We start from the raw sequence: 18,957 nt of genomic DNA on the forward strand, positions 1-18,957 counted from the left end.
GGAGCCGGCGTCTCTTGGTGTCTGCACGTAGCTGCAGCCGTCACCTCTTTGCACAATGTGTCAGCCACCGTATACGCACCATCTCTAGAGCTGGCAGCCCTCCAGCAAGGTAAGAAGTACTCTCCTTTTACAGGTGAGAGGCTGAGGTCCGAGGTTAAAGGGACTGCCCCTGGTCTTCTAGTCTTCCAGGGTCTCCTAGGCCCCTGGTCTTCTAGCCACTTCTAGGTCAGTGGCCGCAGCAGATCCAGGCCTTTCTGGTTCCATCCCCCGTGCGGAGCATCTGGCCTCCCTCTAGATTAGCGTCGTGTGGGTACCAGCCTCTCTCAGCACTCCTGTTACAGAGCCCGAGAAAAGGGGTAGGGGTCCAGCGAGCGTGCCACGAGCCTGGAGCCCACCATATTGGCACCGTCGTTCTAGAGTGAGATCACCAGTGAATGGGATGGAAGCTTCTGGTAGTTGGTAAACAGTCGACACCTACACACAATCTGACCTGCAAGAGCGACCCCGTGTCCTGCCTCGTGCCTCCTTAGAGAGGCCTTCCCTGTCTCTCCCACCCCATTCACTGCATCACATGGTCGCCATGTACCTGGCTTTATTTTCTTCATAGCATTTATCGCCATCTAAAATTATGTTATTTCTTCATTTGTTCATTATTCCCCTCTGTAGAATGTAAGCTCAGGAGGTAGCTTCGTCTTGGTAACTGTTGCATTCTGAGTAAATACCTGGCACGCAGTAGATGCTCGATATTTGCTGGGTGAAGACGAATCAGTAAGTGTTTTGCCTGTTGTACCTGCCTAAGTCATTTAGATATTAAAAGTAACAAACGAAGAGACTCCCCCTCCCCCTTCCTACATTTCCGCACTGTAGCGGTGAAGAGGGACAGGGACAAACTCTACTGAAAAAGCAATCACTTACACTTAGAAATGAAGTAGTGAGGTCCCTGTCACGGGAGCATTCAAGCAGGAGTTAGATGACCATTTTATAGAAGTGGTTCCCATACCAGGAACATGGATAAGGACCTTCCAATTCTAAGGTTCTATGATTTGGGGTCAGTGAGGCGGAAAGACTTTAGTATATAGGGTGTGGGGACGTGTTCGACGCAAGGACATCATAGCCTTTGGAACGGCTATGGATGAGAGTGCAACCGCGGGTAACCGTTAGTTAGATGCATTTCACCTGTAAATTGCCATCACCAATCAAGGTCGTTTGAATTGTTACAAAGGACCGGCGTGTCCTCCATGCGGCACGGAGCCTAAACAAGATGTTTTCTAGGATCTTGGAGTCAGCTGTGGCTAATTCACGCGGAGCCCGTAAGACCGGATAGGAGCACCGACCCTCCAGGGGGGCGTGCGCGAGGGTTACAGGCTCCGAGGCTGTCGGAAGTGAGAGGTCCCGAAGCCCCGCCCTGAGCTCGTGCCGCGCGAGGCCCGCAGTCTAGTTACGCCTGCGCAGAACCGCGACGCCGCACCTTCTCCCAATCCCCTTTCCCCGCCCCCCACGCCCCCCGCGCCCGCGGCGCCTGCGTCTTCGTCCCTCATCCCTTAAGTGCCCCCGCCCCTCGCCTTCCCGCGAGCTGGTTTGCGGGTTGCGCTGCAGTTTCTGCGCTTGGCTGGCTTGCGAGTAAACCGTCTCTGCTGCAGACCTTGGCGTCCCACGTGTTGGGGCTCCTGACGCGGCGGGCAAATGGACGTGGTTTCTTCCGTAACAAGGTGAGACAAGAACTCCTTTTCCTCAGGCATTTATTTGTTATCCGCAGGACAAGCTTTGCTGCCCTGAGCACCCACCGCTGTCGGCAGGCGGGGGCCCCAGGAGCAGGAGGCCAGCCCAGGCCCGGGGAGGGCGTGCATCTGTACAGACCACCCTGGGAGAGGCAGGGCTGTGCGACTCAACACGTCCCATGACCTCAGACACTCTTGCACTGATTGGTTCTGAGTCGTGGGCGACAGAGGACTTTTTCATAGAATCTAGGCAAAGTAAAGGAAAACTTTGTTTTTAACAGCTGCCTTCACCCCCAGAACGTCCACGTTGGATAATTGTCACTTCTCTTCCATCAGAGTCTAAGCGGTAGATCTTTCCAGATCTCTCTAGAACTAGTGGTAGGTCTGCGGGCGGTCCAGGGAAGGGTGGTAGTTGGATTCACCCTTAGAAGCTTCTCGAGGAAGCAGGTGGGAACCGGTAGAAGTTCATAAAGAGCCCGTCCTCAAAGCATCACTTGCAGGTGAGCAAGTGAACAGAGCTGGTAGGAGTCTCTGTGTTCGCAGGCGGCGCGGGGGCTGCAGCGGCCCTCCCGAGTGGGACGTCTGTTCTAGGCCGCGGGCAGGTGGCCGCAGGGTCCCCACGGGCTGGTCGCCTGCTCCTTTGCTGGTGAAGAGTCCGCGTCTCTTACTTGGCACTTTACAGACAGTGGGCGCGGGGCGTCGGTATATCGCTTCTAGAGAGCTTCCGTGTTGCCACAGAAACCAGTTGGCTTAGATTTACACTAAACTGGCAAAAGAGCTTTCTAATTAGGACCCCGAGGAGTTGAAACCTCCCCTTCAGCAGGCAGAGAGACTGAAGAGAAAAGGCTCACTTTCTGAATTCCCAGCCCCTAACTGGGCAGCAGGTCACCAGGCCGCTGGAATCTATACTGGTTCATGTATCACCAAGTGTGGACAAACGCAGGGGAGTCTGGGTTATGACAGACGAAGTCAGGTGTTATAAAAGCAGTGATCCAGAGCCCATCTGTGTCTTGTGCACACAGTAGGTGCTGGATAAGTTTTTGTTTAAACGACCACATGGTAAAGAAACATGTCAATCACTTGAACGTGCTTGGGTATTTAAAGGCAACTTAAAACAGTGTACATCAGCATGCAGCCTAAACACCCCACCCTCCGTTCATTTAATACCTTGACTTCACTTGGCACTTTAAGAATATCTTACTTCAGCTCTTAGCTTTCATACTGCAAGTCAGTTAAATCTGAACGAATGGGGAGGGACTTCCCTGGCGGTCCAGTGGTTAGGACTCCGCGCTTCCACTGCAGGGAGCAGGGGTTCGATCCCTGGCTGGGCAACCAAGGTCCCACATGCCCCGTGGTGTAGCCAGAAACAAAAAACCAAAGAAAACTATCAACGAATGGGGTTTTTACTCTACGGTCCGACGAGACCTTCAGGCATGATGAACGGGTGAGGTAACCTTAGGCGCTATCCAGGTTGGTTAATTTCACCTTTAACTTTAACCATCCATTTATCTGACTAAAGTCTCAAGTATTTGAGCAATAAAGCAGCAGCCCACTTTAATACGCAAAAGAATGGAAATCAGGACGTTGTAGCGATAGAATTGAGACGCCGTGGTCTTGTAGGGAGAAAAGTGCAACAGCTGTGAGGGAGGGAGGGCTGCGCTGTCTGAAAACCAGCTCACATGGCGCAGTGTCCTGAGAAGACGAACCCCCCAGATCCGCCTCCCAACTCTTCCTATGGGCGCTATCTCTGGGTTGAACACAAGCTGTGTTTGCTCTGGATAAGTTGCTGACAGTGATCTCTGCAACTCCCTTTTTTCCCCTTCTGGAAAATGAAAAACTGCTTAAGTGACTCCAGACAGCTTGGAAACTGGCAGCAGGATGGTGAGGACGGCGCTGCATCCCACGCTTTTAGGAAACCTCCCCCGACATCTGGGCTGCAGGACCAGCTCCCAGGTCGTTTAGGTCAATAAGTTGCTTTTAATCCCACTCTTTGGCCTGTTTCCCACACGTTTTTTTAAAGGTGTAATTGACTTACAACATTAGCTTCAGGTGTGCGAGATTTGATATTTGCATACATTGCAGAATGACCACAGTAAGTCTTGCTAACATCGTCACCATACAGTTCGGACGTTTTTTTCTTGTGATGAGAACTTATAAGATCTACTCCTCAGCAACTTTCAAATATGCAATGCAGTATCAACTATCGTCCCCACGCTGTGCTTTACATCCTCATGACTTATTTTATAACTGGAAGTTCGTACCTTTTGATCCCCTTCACCTATTCCACCCCCTGCCCCCCCGCACCTCTGGCAAACCAGCAATCTGTTTTAAGATTCCACATATGAGATGGTTTGGTATTTGGCCTTCTCTCTGACTTATCTAATTTAGCATGATGCCCTCCAGGTCCATCCATGTTGTCCCGCATGGCAGGATTTATTCCTTACGGCTAAGCAGTATTCCGTGGTTTACACACACCACGTCTTTATCCACTGATGGACATGTAGGTTATTTCCAGATCTTGGCTATTGTGAACAATGCTGCAGTGAACATGGGGGTGGCGATAACTCTTCTTCACATGTTCCTCGTGGGATATTATTGTAGTAAGAACTACTACAAACTGTGCTGGTGTCAGTTATTCTGTATTTCGCATAGTTCAGAAACTAAATCTAAACAAACCTTGACTGTTCAGAACAATCATAATAATGACTAATTGGAGAAGACCACAAGGAGGAACCACAATGCTGGTGGTCACGTTAGACTGCAGGGGTGGCCGGAGTCGACAGCGCAGAGGGGACAGAGCTTTCGGGTGGAGAGGGAGGGTTAGACGGAAGAGTACTTCACTGTGGAGAAGCCGGACACACTTGGGCCAGGTGGTCAGGGGCAGCATCAATAGTCATAAACCCTGTGGACAGTGCGCACCCTCGATACGACAAGAGGAAAATGGCGCTCTTCCTCCCCCAAACCCATAATCCCAGTCTAATCGTGAGGAACAGTAGACAAACGCCAATAGAGCGCGTCCTGCAGTATCCCCGTCCATCCTTTTCAACACTGTCAAGATCCTCATAAACACGGAAAGTCTGAAAAAGTGGCCTCACAGCCAAGGAAGACCTAAGATGTGACAACTGGTGGTCACGTGTCCTGGATGTGACCCTGGAACAGAAAAGCACAGGAGGCCTAGCTTCTCTCTCTGGAATACCTTGGGTTCTTCAGGAGGTGCAGAATCTGACATTTAATGTCTAGTTTTAAAAACTTTGAAACAGTGGTATTCAAGCATCTACCTGACAAGTTGTCCTAGTGCACATCGTGACCATAAAAATGCAATGTAATAAAATCTTTTAGGAGGAGAAAGGTGTTTGCCCTGAGAGGTCGATAATGATTTCTCAAGGAGGTGCTGTCACTTGAGCCAAGCCAGCCACGGAGACCCAGGAGGGCAGGGGGTGGGTGGTGGTTTAGGAGAGAGGCAGGGGGGTGGGACCGGGTCATGAGGGGCCTTCCACGCGGTGCTGAGCCGCTGTGCAGACGACGCGGAACCGCTGAAGACCTGCACACGGGGCAGGGATACGGTCAGTGATGATCCGGTTGGGGTTTAGGAAAGTTTCTCTGCTGTCATGAGAGTCTGGATCGAAAGAGTGGAAGTAGGCAGAGGCTTGGGAAAACATTTCAGTTTTGCAGGACTGAGGTTTAGGGGCCCTAAAGCAATAGGATGCTTAGTCTACAGACTGTGGGAGCTACAGACCCAGGGCATCAGTGGTATTCAGAATGGCAAGGTGGCAATCAAAGACGGTGCTTAAAACTATGACAGTAAGTAGGTGGTCGGAGCCAAAATAAAGTCCATTATAAAGGCCTGCTGAGATTCATCATAAGGAGGATCATTCTCTTGAAAGTGGGGAGTGGAGGCAAGAGGGGGCGGCGTTCAAGCTACGCCTCCAAACACAGGACCATGCGAACGTGCAGAGAAGGGAAGGCACCACAGGGACACGGGAGGGAACACTGCCAGTGTGTGTGGAGGGGAATGGGGCTCCGGAGCTGTGGAAATCCTGATTGGCATTGGACCAGAGGCCTTGGTTTGAGCTTAACTTACTAGGAAGTTGGGAGCTAACTTTCAACTAAAACTTTTTCTTTTTTTTTTAATGCAGGGAGTGAGCAAAGCTCTACAAGAACAGAAATCCCAGTGTCAGGACTGCCTGATAGGTGCAGGTGAGGAAACCAGTGCTGCCGTCCAGTAGAAATGCAAGGTGAGCCATAGAGGTGATTAAGTTTTCTAGTAACCATATTAAAGTGAAAAACTGGTCATAACTTTATACAACCCAGTATATCCAAGGTATTAGCATGTCAACACGTGGCACTAGTCACATTTCTGGTGCCCAGTGGCCACCGTCTAGAGGTCCTGCCCAGGCTGACATCCCGAGTGTCAGCGGGGATCGCCTGTGTTCTGCCCGCAGCAGTGAGAATTAGGAGGTGGATTCGTGATCCCAAGTCTTCAAGCTTGGCATATCGTAGTCATGACATGATGCCACGAACAAAAACAAGGACCACACATGAGTCAGCATCTGCTGTGCAAGAAAACAGACAATGTCGCTCTTACGGAAAGGATGTTTTTTATTTCCATCCTAAATGATTATCACACCATTATTTAAACACATCTGAAAAATCCTGAAGTAGTTTAAACTGAAGGCACAGAACAAATCAAAATATCTAAGCTTAAAATGAGAGAATTCAAATATTTCAACAGTATCAATAAATTATGAACAAGTTTCCATCACCAAATATCATTCTGACCAAAAGCTATAGTCTTTTATAACAAAACCAAATTAGCTTAAACTGATTTCAAGATTTCCATGATAAAAATAATATTGACAAAAAGTCGTCTTTCAAAATATTCATTTTATCACCAGGTTCGCTGTAAGCATTTTATTTATAACAAAGTGGCAGTTAGGATATTTGTTGATGGGTGACCACTCCCCAAGAATGATGCATTCTTACAAAATGTTTTGAAAAATAGCAAAGAAGGCTACAAAATTCTATTTGGGGAGCAGGAAAAAAAACTTGTTCTGTGTCAATTAGAATAACAAAGCATTTCAATATCAAATTGCTTCAAAAGCCAGTCATCACATAACAGTAATATACTGCATAGGGCATTCCACTGTATCTTGGTTAACTGCTGATCATACAGTGTCGCTAAGGGGTTGAACAAGTCAGTAACGATTATTGTTGCCATTTCTTATTTAGTCAAGAGATACGTTTAAAAAAAAAAAAATCGTTATAAAACTCACTGGAGGGCTTCCCTGGTGGCGCAGTGGTTGCGCGTCCGCCTGCCGATGCAGGGGAACCGGGTTCGCGCCCCGGTCTGGGAGGATCCCGCGTGCCGCGGAGTGGCTGGGCCCGTGAGCCATGGCCGCTGGGCCTGCGCGTCCGGAGCCTGTGCTCCGCAACGGGAGAGGCCGCGGCAGGGGGAGGCCCGCGTACCACAAAAAAAAAAAAAAAAAAAAAAAAAAAAAAACTCACTGGAATAATCTGTGACATGCTACAGAAACAATAAACCCCAGCAAGGCAACTGCTAAGTTTTTGAAATAAAGTGGTCATGCTTCATAATATGCTGTAGTATTCTCAAATACATTCTCTGGCCATCAACACCATTTATTAGAGGTCACTTGTAAATTAGCTCAGATTCTGAACTAGATTTCTAAATGAAACTTTTTTCAAGTATGCATAATATTCATAAGGTAAAGACTTTCCTCTTATTCACTTATTTATGTGTGCTTCCAATGGACAACCGTGATGGTTAAAGGACAAACAAAATGGGCTGGTCAGTTTTCAGAAACATTTCAAAAAACATGAGATAGTCTAGTGACCAAGGACTGATTGAAAAGTTTTTTAAAAATCTGGCATAGCAGGTTTCAGATGTTAGTATCTTTCAGAATTTTTCCTGAAATAACTAAGTAGAGAAATAATGGGGAAAAATAATGGTTTCTAAAACACTCAAGAGAATAAAATAAAGGTGTGTCTTCTACTTAGCTGTGATATATATGAATGTGCATTTAACAGCAATATGGTTTCATTTTTATCATCTAATTTAATTGCATAAATCACAGAAACATTTCCAGCCAAGTTTGCTGATAGGAGTATAATACAAACTCTAGAAAACGATTTTTAGCAAAAACTGCTTCAAAATTTTCCTACATAACAAAACATTCTTTTGGAAATGAATCTTTAATGCTTTTGGACCGTCCAAGTAAATGCAGCTTTTACCATCTCCAGCTCTAAACTATAATTATCTCCCAAATTCCTTTGTCACTGGATAGTGTTATCTTTTATTCTCTACTATTCTAATAATGGTACATTATTTTTTAAAAATCTCTTTAGGGGTCTCAGACTTAATGTCCTCATCTATGAGTACTGAGATTAAAGTAGAAATAAAATAAGCCAGAAAAATCACCTTATAAACAGTCTGAAGTTTTGAAATGTGGCACCGGTGTAAACTGGAAAAGCCTTATCCAAACTCAGAGCGCGTCCGTTCCCAGCGCTGCCGCCCCAGGGGCAGCACACGCTGCCCGTCTTGGGCACGTGGAACTCGTTTTATGACTCAGTTATTGAAAACAGAGCCACCAGAAGTCGTCTGACCCAGCCGGCTGGCTCACAGTTTGGGCAGACTTCATTCTGTATTATAGCTCACATTTTGACAGCTGAGAATCTGAATTCTGAAAATGTGGTCTCACAAGGGTTAGTGGAAGAGGGGCACTGAGCTGGCGAAAGGAAGGAAACCATTTAAATAACAAAGGACGAGCCTAGTGGTTTTGACCCTGCGTATACCCAGCTGTGTCTGCAGCCCCTAACAAACAAACTCGACAAAACCAAAGGGTTTTCTTTCCAAGCCCTAAGAAAAGGAAGATGTTTGACTTAAAACCAGCTTCAGGATCTACACCAGGCTGCCAGGCCAGCAGACCACTGTCAGCGTGACTTTGCTCCTCTGCCCCTTCAGCATGGGGACCAACGCCGAGTGGCTCATGCCCACGGTCGACAGGCCGTTTACGGCCACGATCATGTCTCCACACCTGCACAACGACAGACAGAGACGGTCACTGTTTCCATGATTCTGAAACTGTTATCCCAGGACTTGCTTCGCAGGAAAACCACACTGAACCACTGTCGATGACTTGGCTACACTGTTTACTTTGAGAGACATCTGGGGTGATTTTTAAGCCTATGTTGGCTTTCCCTTGCCAATCAAGGACACCCCTTGCCAGCCTCTCCTCTAACTGGCAGATGATTTTAAGGGCAAGCAAAATAATTTTCATATAAGCTTAAGCAACATACAGTTAAGAGAATAAATCTGCTGCCTCTTTAAAAAAATACCAGATGATACATTTGGACGGTGTTGCTGATTTTCATTGTTCATTCTTACAGCTCATACATTCGAGGGCTCAATTAAATTGCGAATAAGACCCACACCTCTTCTTTCAGCTACGGGTGCTCACTGTCTTCCAAGACGAATTACCACAAACGGATGATGAATCTGAAGACCTTTCTAGCCTTTATGATTTTTAGTCTTTAGTTTGAATACAAATATGCTACTTTATTGTGAGCTACTTCAATTTCTTTTTGGAAGTAAGTGGAAGTTAGTTTATAATTTGCATGGGACCCAGACTGGTTGAGTCACTTGGCTAAGAGAACCGTTAACTCACCCCCCCACTCCTCTTTCCTCCTAAAATAATGATTTTTTTCCATCTGTGTCAGGATAAGACTGGTCTGGAGCACACGAACCCTGATCGGCTTGTCCCAGTATTCTTGAGCCGTCACTTTGTGTTTGCAAACAGTGTAAACTCCCCATTTGTGCAGCACTCTGACTAGGCTGTCGGCATCCACTTTTTAAGAACCGTTTCTTTCATCCAAAACTAGGCACTGAGAACTTCGTCACCCGTCTCCTCTGTTTGTATAATCTCCTGATACAACACCTCTTCCTTCTCACGGCGCCTGAGCTTTGAAAAAGACGCGGCACGGCGACCGCGAGAGTCCTTTCTGCCCAGCGGTGGCGGCAGCGGGGCTGAACGGCGAAGGCGCCGAGCCACACAGTCCTGGTTTAAATCACCGTCAGCTACTTCCAGCCGTCCGACTGTGGGCAGGTTTTTAACCTGTCAGAGCCTCAGTTACCTTGCGTATAAAATAGGAAGCACGGCAGCACTTACCTCCCAGGCTGCTAAGAAGATTCCGTAACCCGCGCCCAGCAGCACCTCGTCCTGCGCCGGGCACGCACATCATCCATCCAGTACTGACGAAGACTTTACTACATACGCAAGGCCCTGTGATGGCTGCCAGGGTCATAACAAGAAATGCAACAAAATCCCTCCCGTGTGGACTTGCATAAATTGAATGTTAGGCTGAGATAAGTGCGGTAGAGAAAAAGTTACCTAGGGACAGGACTGGACCCAAGTGTTCAGAGCAAGTTGTCATGTCACAATGTGTCCAAATGACTCAGCTTTATTTTGTTAATCTAATAGCAGGCACTGAACCTATGAGTGCCAAGACGGTAAAGGTGATGCTTCAGTCTAGATCAGGGCTGGCAAACTGTTCTGTAAAGGGCCAGATGGTAGATAAATATCTCAGGCTCTGCGAATCACTGGTCTCTGTCACAGCCACTCGGCTCTGCCATCGTGGCTCGGAGGCAGCCATGGGTGATACGCAAACGAGTGAGCGTGGGCATGTTCCAATAAAACTTTATAAGAACAGACATCAGGCTGGATTTGGAGCTGACCCCAGTCTAGAATAAACACAAAGTACATCATTAAACATAACAAGACTCACTTTAATCTTCCATCGTAATAAGCAGGAGTTCCCAAGACGATGGTTTTAATGAAGAAAGGCTGATTGGTGTGGTTTTCTTCATATCCACCAACGATACTGAAGCCCCAGCTTCCCAAGTAACTTCTTCGCAAAACTATATCATGGCAGCTGTGAAGGGCACTAGAAACAAAAACAGAAATCAAGAAAAATGAGTGGGAAGGCTTTTTGTAGCCTGTTCATCTTTGTTATAACTACACACCATGTTATGTGCATCGTTGTTGGGGAGCAATAAAGAACATGCTAGAACTTCTCATCTGGTCTACTTTCTTAGCTCTGATCAGCATTTAAAAAGGCTCCTGGGATGGAGAAGAGTCCCACACAGTGGCCTGGTATTTTAGGATAGTGCAGGTTATTTTCATTATTCTGAATCTTCTGCAAAAAAAACAAAACACAAATGAACAGTTGTCTGGTACACCCAGCAAATCATAGTGGAAGAGCCTCCCTCTCAGGAAAACCAGAGCTGCTACCCTAGGTGGCAGCCCCTCTGAGCCACAGTTGTTGAATACGGGTTTGCATACAATAGAGACCTCCGAGAATCCACAGAACAGTGGCTGTTTATTGACAGGTACTCTTTTGACATAGGTGGGCTCAAAAATAGGTTTTACTATCCTGTGTATTTATTTTTCTATATTTTAATTTTATATTGGAATATAGTTGATTTACAGTGTTTCAGGTGTACAGCTAAGTGATTCAGTTATATACGTATATACATATCCATTCTTTTTCAGATTCTTTTCACATATAGGTTATTACAGAATATTGCAGAGTTCCCTGTGCTATACGGTAGGTCTTTGTTGGTTATCTATTTTATATGTAGTGTGTTTATGTTAACCCCAAACTCCTAATTTATCCCTCCCCCCCATGTTTCCCTTTGGTAACTGGAAGTGTGTTTTTGAAGTCCATGAGTCTGTTTCTGTTTTGTAAATAAGTTGATTTGTATCATTTTTTTTAGATTCCACATATAAGTGATATATGATAATTGTCTTTGTCTGACTTCACTCAGTATGATAATCTCTAGGTCCATCCATGTTGCTGCAAATGGCATTATTTCACTTTTTTTATGGCTGAGTAGTATTCCATCGTATACACATACCGCATCTTTATCTGTTCCTCTGTCGATGGACGTTTAGGTTGTTTCCATGTCTTAGCTATTGTAAATAGAGCTGCAGTGAACATTGGGGTGCCTGTATCTTTTCGAATTATGGTTTTCTCTGGATATATGCCCAGGAGTGGGATTGCTGGGTCGTATGGTAGCTCTGTTTTTAGTTCTCTAAGGAACCTCCATACTGTTCTCCATAGTGGTTGTACCAATTACATTCCCACGAACAGTGTTATTGGGTTCCCTTTTGTCCACACCCTTTCCAGCATTTATTGTTTGTAGACTTTTAAATGATGGCTATTCTGACTGGTGTGAGGTGATACCTCACTGTAATTTTGATTTGCATTTTTCTAATAATTAGCAATTCTGAGCCTATTTTCATGTGCTATTTGGCCATCTGTATGTCTTCTTTGGAGAAATGTCTGTTTAGATGTGCCCATTTTTTGATTGGGTTTTTTTTTTAATATAGAGCTGCATAAGCTATTTGTATATTTTGCAGATTAATCCCTTGTCAGTCGCATTGTTTGCAAATATTTTCTCCCATTCTGTGGGTTGTCTTTGCATTTTGTTTATAGTTTCCTTTGTTGTGCAAAAGCTTTTAAGTTTAATTAGGTCCCATTTATTTTTGTTTTTATTTTCATTACTCTAGGAGGTGGATCCAAAAAGATATTGCTGTGATTTATGTCAAAGAGTATTCTGCCTATGTTTTCCCCTTAGAGTTTTAAAGTATCTAGCCTTATATTTAGGTCTTTAATCCATTTTGAGTTTATTTTTGTGTATGGTGTTAGAGAATGTTCTAATTTCATTATTTTACAAGTAGCTGTTTGGTTTTCCCAGCACCACTTACTGAGGAGGCTGTCTTTTCTCCATTGTATATTCTTGCCTCCTTTATCAAAAATAAGGTGACCATATGTGCATGGGTTTATCTCTGGGCTTTCTATCCTGTTCCATTGATCTATATCAGTACCATACTGTTTTGATGACTGTAGCTTTGTAGTATAGGCTGAAGTCAGGGAGTCTGATTCTTCCAGCTCCTTTTTTTTTTGATCAGTATATTTTAAAATGGAAGTATAGTTGATTTACAGTGTTGTGTTAATTTCTGCTGTACAGCAAAGTGATTCAGTTTTACATATATACATTCTTTTTCATAGTCTTTTTCATTATGGTTTATTGTAGGATACTGACTAGTTCTCTGTGCTATACAGTAGGACCTTGATGTTTACCCGTTCTATATATAAAAGCTTACATCTGCTAACCCTACCTCCCATTCCACCCTTCCCCCAGTCCCCTCCCCCTTGGCAACCACCTGTCTGTTCGCTATGTCTGTGAGTTTGTTTCATACATAGGTTTGTTTGTGTCATATTTTAGATTCCACGTATAAGTGATGTCATATGATATTTGTCTTTCTCTGTCTGACTTCACTTAGTATGATAATCTCTAGCTCCATCCATGTTGCTGCAAATGGCATTATTTCATTCTTTTTTTTTAATGGCCGAGTAGTAGTCCATTGTATACATGTACCACATCTTCTTTATTTCTCTGCCCGTGGACATTTAGGTTGCTTCCATGTCTTGGCTATTGTAAATAGTGCTGCAGTGGACACTGGGGTGCTGTCTCTTTTTGAATTAGTTTCCTCTGGATATATGCCCAGGAGTGAGATTGCTGGATCATATGGTAGCTCTATTTTTAGTTTTTTAAGGAACCTCCATGCTGTTCTCCATAGTGGTGGTACCAATTTACACTCCCACCAACAATGCAAGAGGGTTCCCTTTTCTCCACACCCTCTCCAGCATTTATTGTTTGTAGACTTTTTAATGATGGCTATTCTGACTGGTTTGAGGTGATACCTCATTGTACTTTTGATTTGCATTTCTCTAATAATTAGCGATGTTGAGCATCTTTTCATGTGCTTATTGGCCATCTGTATGTCATCTTTGGAGAAATGTCTATTTAGGTCCTCTGTCCATTTCTTTTTTTTTTTTTTTTTTTGCGGTATGCGGGCCTCTCACTGTTGTGGCCTCTCCCGTTGCGGAGCATAGGCTCCAGACGCGCAGGCTCAGCGGCCATGGCTCATGGCCTAGCCACTCCGTGGCACATGGGATCTTCCCTGACCGGGGCACGAACCCGCGTCCCCTGCATTGGCAGGCGGACTCTCAAGCACTGTGCCACCAAAGAAGCCCTGTCCATTTTTTAATTGGGTTCTTTGTTTTTTGTTGTTGTTGACTTGTGAGCTGCTTATATATTTTGGAAATTAAGCCCTTGTAGGTCACACCATTTGCAAATATTTTCTCCCATTCTGTAGGTTCTTTTTATTTTGTTTATGATTTCCTTTGCTGTGCGAAAGTTTGTAAGTTTGACTAGTTCCCATTTGTTTTTTTGTTTTTATTTCTATTGCCTTGGGAGACTGACCGAAGAAAACACTGGTATGATTTACACATCAGAGAAAGTTTTGCATACGTTCTCTTCTAGGAGTTTTATGGTGTCATGTCTTATGTTTAAGTCTTTAAGCCATTTTGAGTTTAAGCCATTTTGAGTTTAGTGTATGGTGAGACCTGTGTATGGTGTATCTTCATTGATTTACATGCGGCTGTCCAACTTTCCCAACACCACTTGCTGAAGAGACTCTTTTTCCATTGTGTATTCTTGCCTCCTTTGTCAAAGATTAATTGACTGTAGGTGTATGGGTTTATTTCTGGGCTCTCTATTCTGTTCCATTGATCCATATGTCTGTTTTTGTGCCAGTAAACCAGTACCACCCTGGTTTTTTGTTTTTGTTTTTGTTTTTTTGCAGTATGCGGGCCTCTCACTGCTGCGGCCTTTCCCGTTGCAGAGCACAGGCTCTGGACGCGCAGGCTCAGCGGCCATGGCCCATGGGCCCAGCCGCTCCGCAGCATGTGGGATCTTCCCGGACCGGGGCATGAACCCGTGTTCCCTGCATCGGCAGGCAGACTCCACTGCGCCACCAGGGAAGCCCCACCCTGTTTTAATTACTGTAGCTTTGTAGTACTGTCTGAAGTCTGGGAGGGTTATGCCTTCTGCTTTGTCTTTTTCTTCAGGATTACTTTGGCAATTCTGGGTCTTTTATGGTTCCTAATGAATTTTAGATTATTCTAGTTCCGTGAAAAATGTCATTTGATAGGGAATGCATTAAATATGTAGATTGCTTTGGGTGGGTAGTATGGCCATTTTAACAATATTCTTCCAATCGATATCTTTCCATTTCTTTGAGTCATCTTCAGTTTCTTTATTCATGTTTTATAGTTCTCAGCATATCAGTCTGTCACCTCCTTGGTCAGGTTCATTCCTAAGTATTTTATTTTGGGGGGTGCGATTTTAAAAGGTATTGTTTTTTACATTCCCTTTCTGATAGTTCATTGTTGGTGTAAAGAAATGCAACTGATTTCTGAATGTTAATCTTGTATACTGCTACCTTGCTGAATTCGTTGATCAGTTCTAGTAGTTTTTGTGTGGAGATTTTCTCATATATTATATCATCTGCATATAATGACAATTTTACCTCTTCCTTTCCAATTTGGATACCTTTTCTTTTTCTTGTCTGATTGTTGAGGCTAGGACTTTCAATACTATGTTGAATAGAAGAGATAGGTGGGCATCTTTGTCTTGTTCCAGATTTTAGCAGGAAGGCTTTCAGCTTTTTACCATTTAGTATTATATTAACTGTGGGTCTGTCATAAATAGCTTTTACTATATTGAGATATGTTCCCTCTATACCCACTTTCGTAAGAGTTTTTTTTTTTTTTTTTTTTTGTGGTATGCGGGCCTCCCTCTGCTGTGGCCTCTCCCGTTGCGGAGCACAGGCTCCAGACGCGCAGGCTCAGCGGCCATGGCTCACGGGCCCAGCCGCTCCGCGGCATGCGGGATCCTCCCAGACCGGGGCGCGAACCCGGTTCCCCTGCATCGGCAGGCGGACGCGCAACCACTGTGCCACCAGGGAAGCCCTGTAAGAGTTTTTTTTTTTAAATCATGAATGGATGTTGAATTTTGTCAAATGCTTTTTCTCCATCTATTGAGATGATTATGTGGTTTTTGTCGTTTGTTGATGTGGTATATCACATTGATTGATTTGCATATGTTGAACCATCCTTGCGAACTTGGGGTGAGTTCCACTTGGTCATAGTGTATGATCTTATGTGTTATTTTCTTGAGAATTTCTGCATCTATATTCATCAAAGATATTGGCCTGTAGTTTTCTTTTTTTGGTCGTGTCTTTCTCTGGTTTTGGTATCAGGGTGGTGATAGCTTTATAGAATGTCTTTGGGAGTGTTCCTCTTCAGTTTTCTGGAAGAGTTTGAGAAGTATCGGTATAAGTTCCTTTTTGTATGTTTGGTAGAATTCGCCTGTAGAAACCATCTGGGTCCTGGACTTTTTGTTTGTAGGGAACTTTAAAATTGCAAATTCTATATTTCACTTCTAGTGACTGCTCTGTTCAAATTACCTATTTCTTCTTGATTCAGGTTTGGTGGGCTGTTTGTTTCTAGAAACTTGTCCATTTCTTCATAGTATTCCCTTATGGTTTTTGTATTTCTGTGCTATTGATTGTTAACGTCTCCTTTTTCATTTCTTATTTTGTATATTTGGGTTCTTTCTCTTTTCTTCTTGGTGAGCCTGGCCAGAGGTTTGTCAATTTTGTTTGTCCTTTCAAAGAACCAGCTCTTGGTTTTACTGATTATTTTTCTATTGTTCTTCTAATCTCTATTTTATTGATTTCCCCTCTGATCTTTATTATTTCCTCCTCCTGCTGATTTTAGGTTTTGTTTGTCCTTCTTATTCTTTTATTAGGTTGTTTATTTGAGATGAAGGCCTGTATTGCTATGAACTTCTAAGAACTGCTTTTGCTGCATCCCGTAGATATTGTATGGTTGTGTTTTCGTTGTTATTTATCTCAAGGTATCTTTTGATTTCCTTATAATTTCTATACTCTTAAATTTGATGACGCTTGTATTTTGCCCTAATATGTGGTCAATCCTAGAGAATGTCTCATGTGCACTTGAAAAGAATTGTGTATTCTGGTTTTTTTGGGTTGTAATGTCCTGAATATATAAATGAAGTCTAACTGTTCTGTTCTGTCAGTTAGGATCGTCATTGCTTTACTGATTTTCTGTCTAGAAGATCTGTCCATTGATGTGAGTGGGGTGTTACAGTCTCCTACTATTATTGTATTCCTGTCCATTTCTCCCTTTGTTAGTATTTATGTATTTGGGTGCTCCTACAATAGGTACATACGTATATGTTGATTAATGTCAAATCCTCTTCTTGTACTGATCCTTTTATCATTATATAGTGTCCTTCTTTATCTTTCTTTATGGCCTTTGTTTTAAAGTCTAGTTTGTCTGCGTATTACACCCCCCACTTTCTTGTGATTTCCATTTGCATGAAATACTTTTTTCCATTCCTTCACTTTCAATGTATGTGTCCTTTGCCCTAAAGTGGGTCTCTTGTAGGCAGCATATTATGGGCTCTTGTTTTTGTTTTTTTTAATCCAATCTGCTGCTCTGTCTTTTGATTGGAGCATTTAATCATTGACATTTAAGGTAATTATTGATAGATACGTATTTACTGCCATTTAAACCTTGTTTTCTCATTGGTTTTATACTTTGTCCCTTTTTCTTTAGTGGTTTAATGATTTTCTTTTGTATTATATGTTCTTTTTGGTTTCTGTGAATCTATTGTATACTTCTGATTTGTTGTTAACCCTGTTTTTCAAGTATGTTACCCCCTTCCTAAATCTATTTGCTTTAGATTGAGCCTATATTATGACTGCCATGTTCATCCTTTTGCTGTTCGTTGTGATTGTCACTTTCACAGAATTTTTTTTTTTAATCTGTGTACTGGCTTATTTAAGTGATTTACTTTCCACTTGTGACTTTCTCTTTTCTATAGATTCTTCTTTTTTATCTGGAGAAGACCTTTCAATATTTCCTTTAGGATAGGTTTAGTATTGCTGTATTCTTTTAGTTTTTGCTTGTCTGAGAAATTATTTCTCTCTCCTTCTATTCTAAATGATAATCTTGCTGGGTAGAGTATCCTAGGTGGCATATTTTTCCCTTTCAGGACTTTGAAATCTTGCTACTCCCTTTTGGCCTGCAATGTTTCTGTAGAGAAATCAGCTGATAGCCTTATGGGGGGGGGTTCCTTTATTATGAACTCTTTTTCTCTTGCTGCCTTTAGAATCTTCTCTTTAACTTTTGCCATTTTTATTATATGTCTTGGTATAGGTCTGTTTGGGTTTATCTTGTTTATCCTGTACCTGGATATCTGTTTCCTTCTTTAGGTTTGGGAAGTTTTCAGCCACAATTTTTTCAAATACATTCTGGTCCCCTTTTTCTTTCCCTTCTGGAATTCCTATTATAAGCAGATTGGCCCACTTTATCCCATAGGTCTCTTATATTGCTTTCATTATTTTTCATTTGGCTTTCTGTCTGCTGTCCTGATTCGGTGATTTCCATTATTCTACCTTCCAGGTCACTTATTCGTTTTTCTGCCTTATTCATTCTGCTGTTCATTGCTTTTAGCTCAGCTTTCATCTCTGCAAATGAGTTTTCATATTTTTCTTGGTTCCTCTTTATAGTTTCTAGCTCATTTTTACAGTACTCTGTATTTCTGTCCACAGCCTTTCTTAATTCCTTCAGTCTAACAGACACCCATTTCAACAAGGAGATAATGAAAATACTGAAGAGGTCTGTTTCATTGTTTGTTCTTTCCAGGGAATTCTCTTGGTCATTTAATTGGGAGTGGTTCCTCTGCTTCTCCATTTTACTTACATTTCTTATATTTACTTGTATTTCTTGTATTTAGTGATATATCTCTTACTCTGTGGTCTTGGAGGGCTATTTAGGGGCATTCCTGTGTAGCTTGTGTGGGTTTAATATATTTGGTGCAAGGGTTGTTTTTGGTATGGATGCATGTCGCTTCTTTCCTCAGCGTGTACTGGTCACTATCCCCTTGATAGGGGGTGTGCTGATGCCTGGTCCTGGGATTCTTGGTGGTGGTGGCAGCTCAGGCTCACCCCTGGAGCACATGATGGGAGCGGAGGTAGCTCACGACCACTCCTGTAGTCCAGGAGGGAGGTGGTAGTGGCTTGTGAGCACTCCTGGCGTCTGGGAAGGAGGTGGCTCGCTACTGTTCCTGGAGCCGGTGCAGGCAGTGTCCTGACCTCTGAGCGCACACACAGGGAAAAAGGCTACAATGGAAGGTCCTGTCCCTCCCCTTGTGCATCCCCCAAACAATGGTGCCTGGCCTCTAAGGTGGCCCAGGCTTCCTCCATGTACACCCTCAGGTGCA

At 43.7% G+C, this 18,957-nt stretch overlaps 1 protein-coding gene across 3 annotated transcripts in view; it reads right to left on the bottom strand.

The window, feature by feature from the left end:
- Positions 1-6,183: 6,183 nt before the first annotated feature.
- The window catches only part of LNX2 (ligand of numb-protein X 2), a 46,787-nt gene continuing 34,013 nt past the window's right edge, over positions 6,184-18,957 (bottom strand). For 2 of the 3 annotated variants that reach the window (XM_007112031.4, XM_055089646.1), the window contains 2 exons: positions 10,518-10,676; positions 6,299-8,770 (listed from right to left, as the gene is read on the bottom strand). In XM_007112031.4, the coding sequence (XP_007112093.1) occupies positions 8,635-8,770; positions 10,518-10,676 (295 nt within the window). In that variant the 3' untranslated portion in view covers positions 6,299-8,634. Of the gene's footprint in view, positions 6,269-6,298; positions 8,771-10,517; positions 10,677-18,957 lie in introns of those variants that run through there. The other variant, XM_028497398.1, reaches the window with a different exon arrangement.

Source organism: Physeter macrocephalus, chromosome 13 (assembly GCF_002837175.3).
Source record: "Physeter macrocephalus isolate SW-GA chromosome 13, ASM283717v5, whole genome shotgun sequence".
Lineage (NCBI taxonomy): Eukaryota > Metazoa > Chordata > Mammalia > Artiodactyla > Physeteridae > Physeter > Physeter macrocephalus.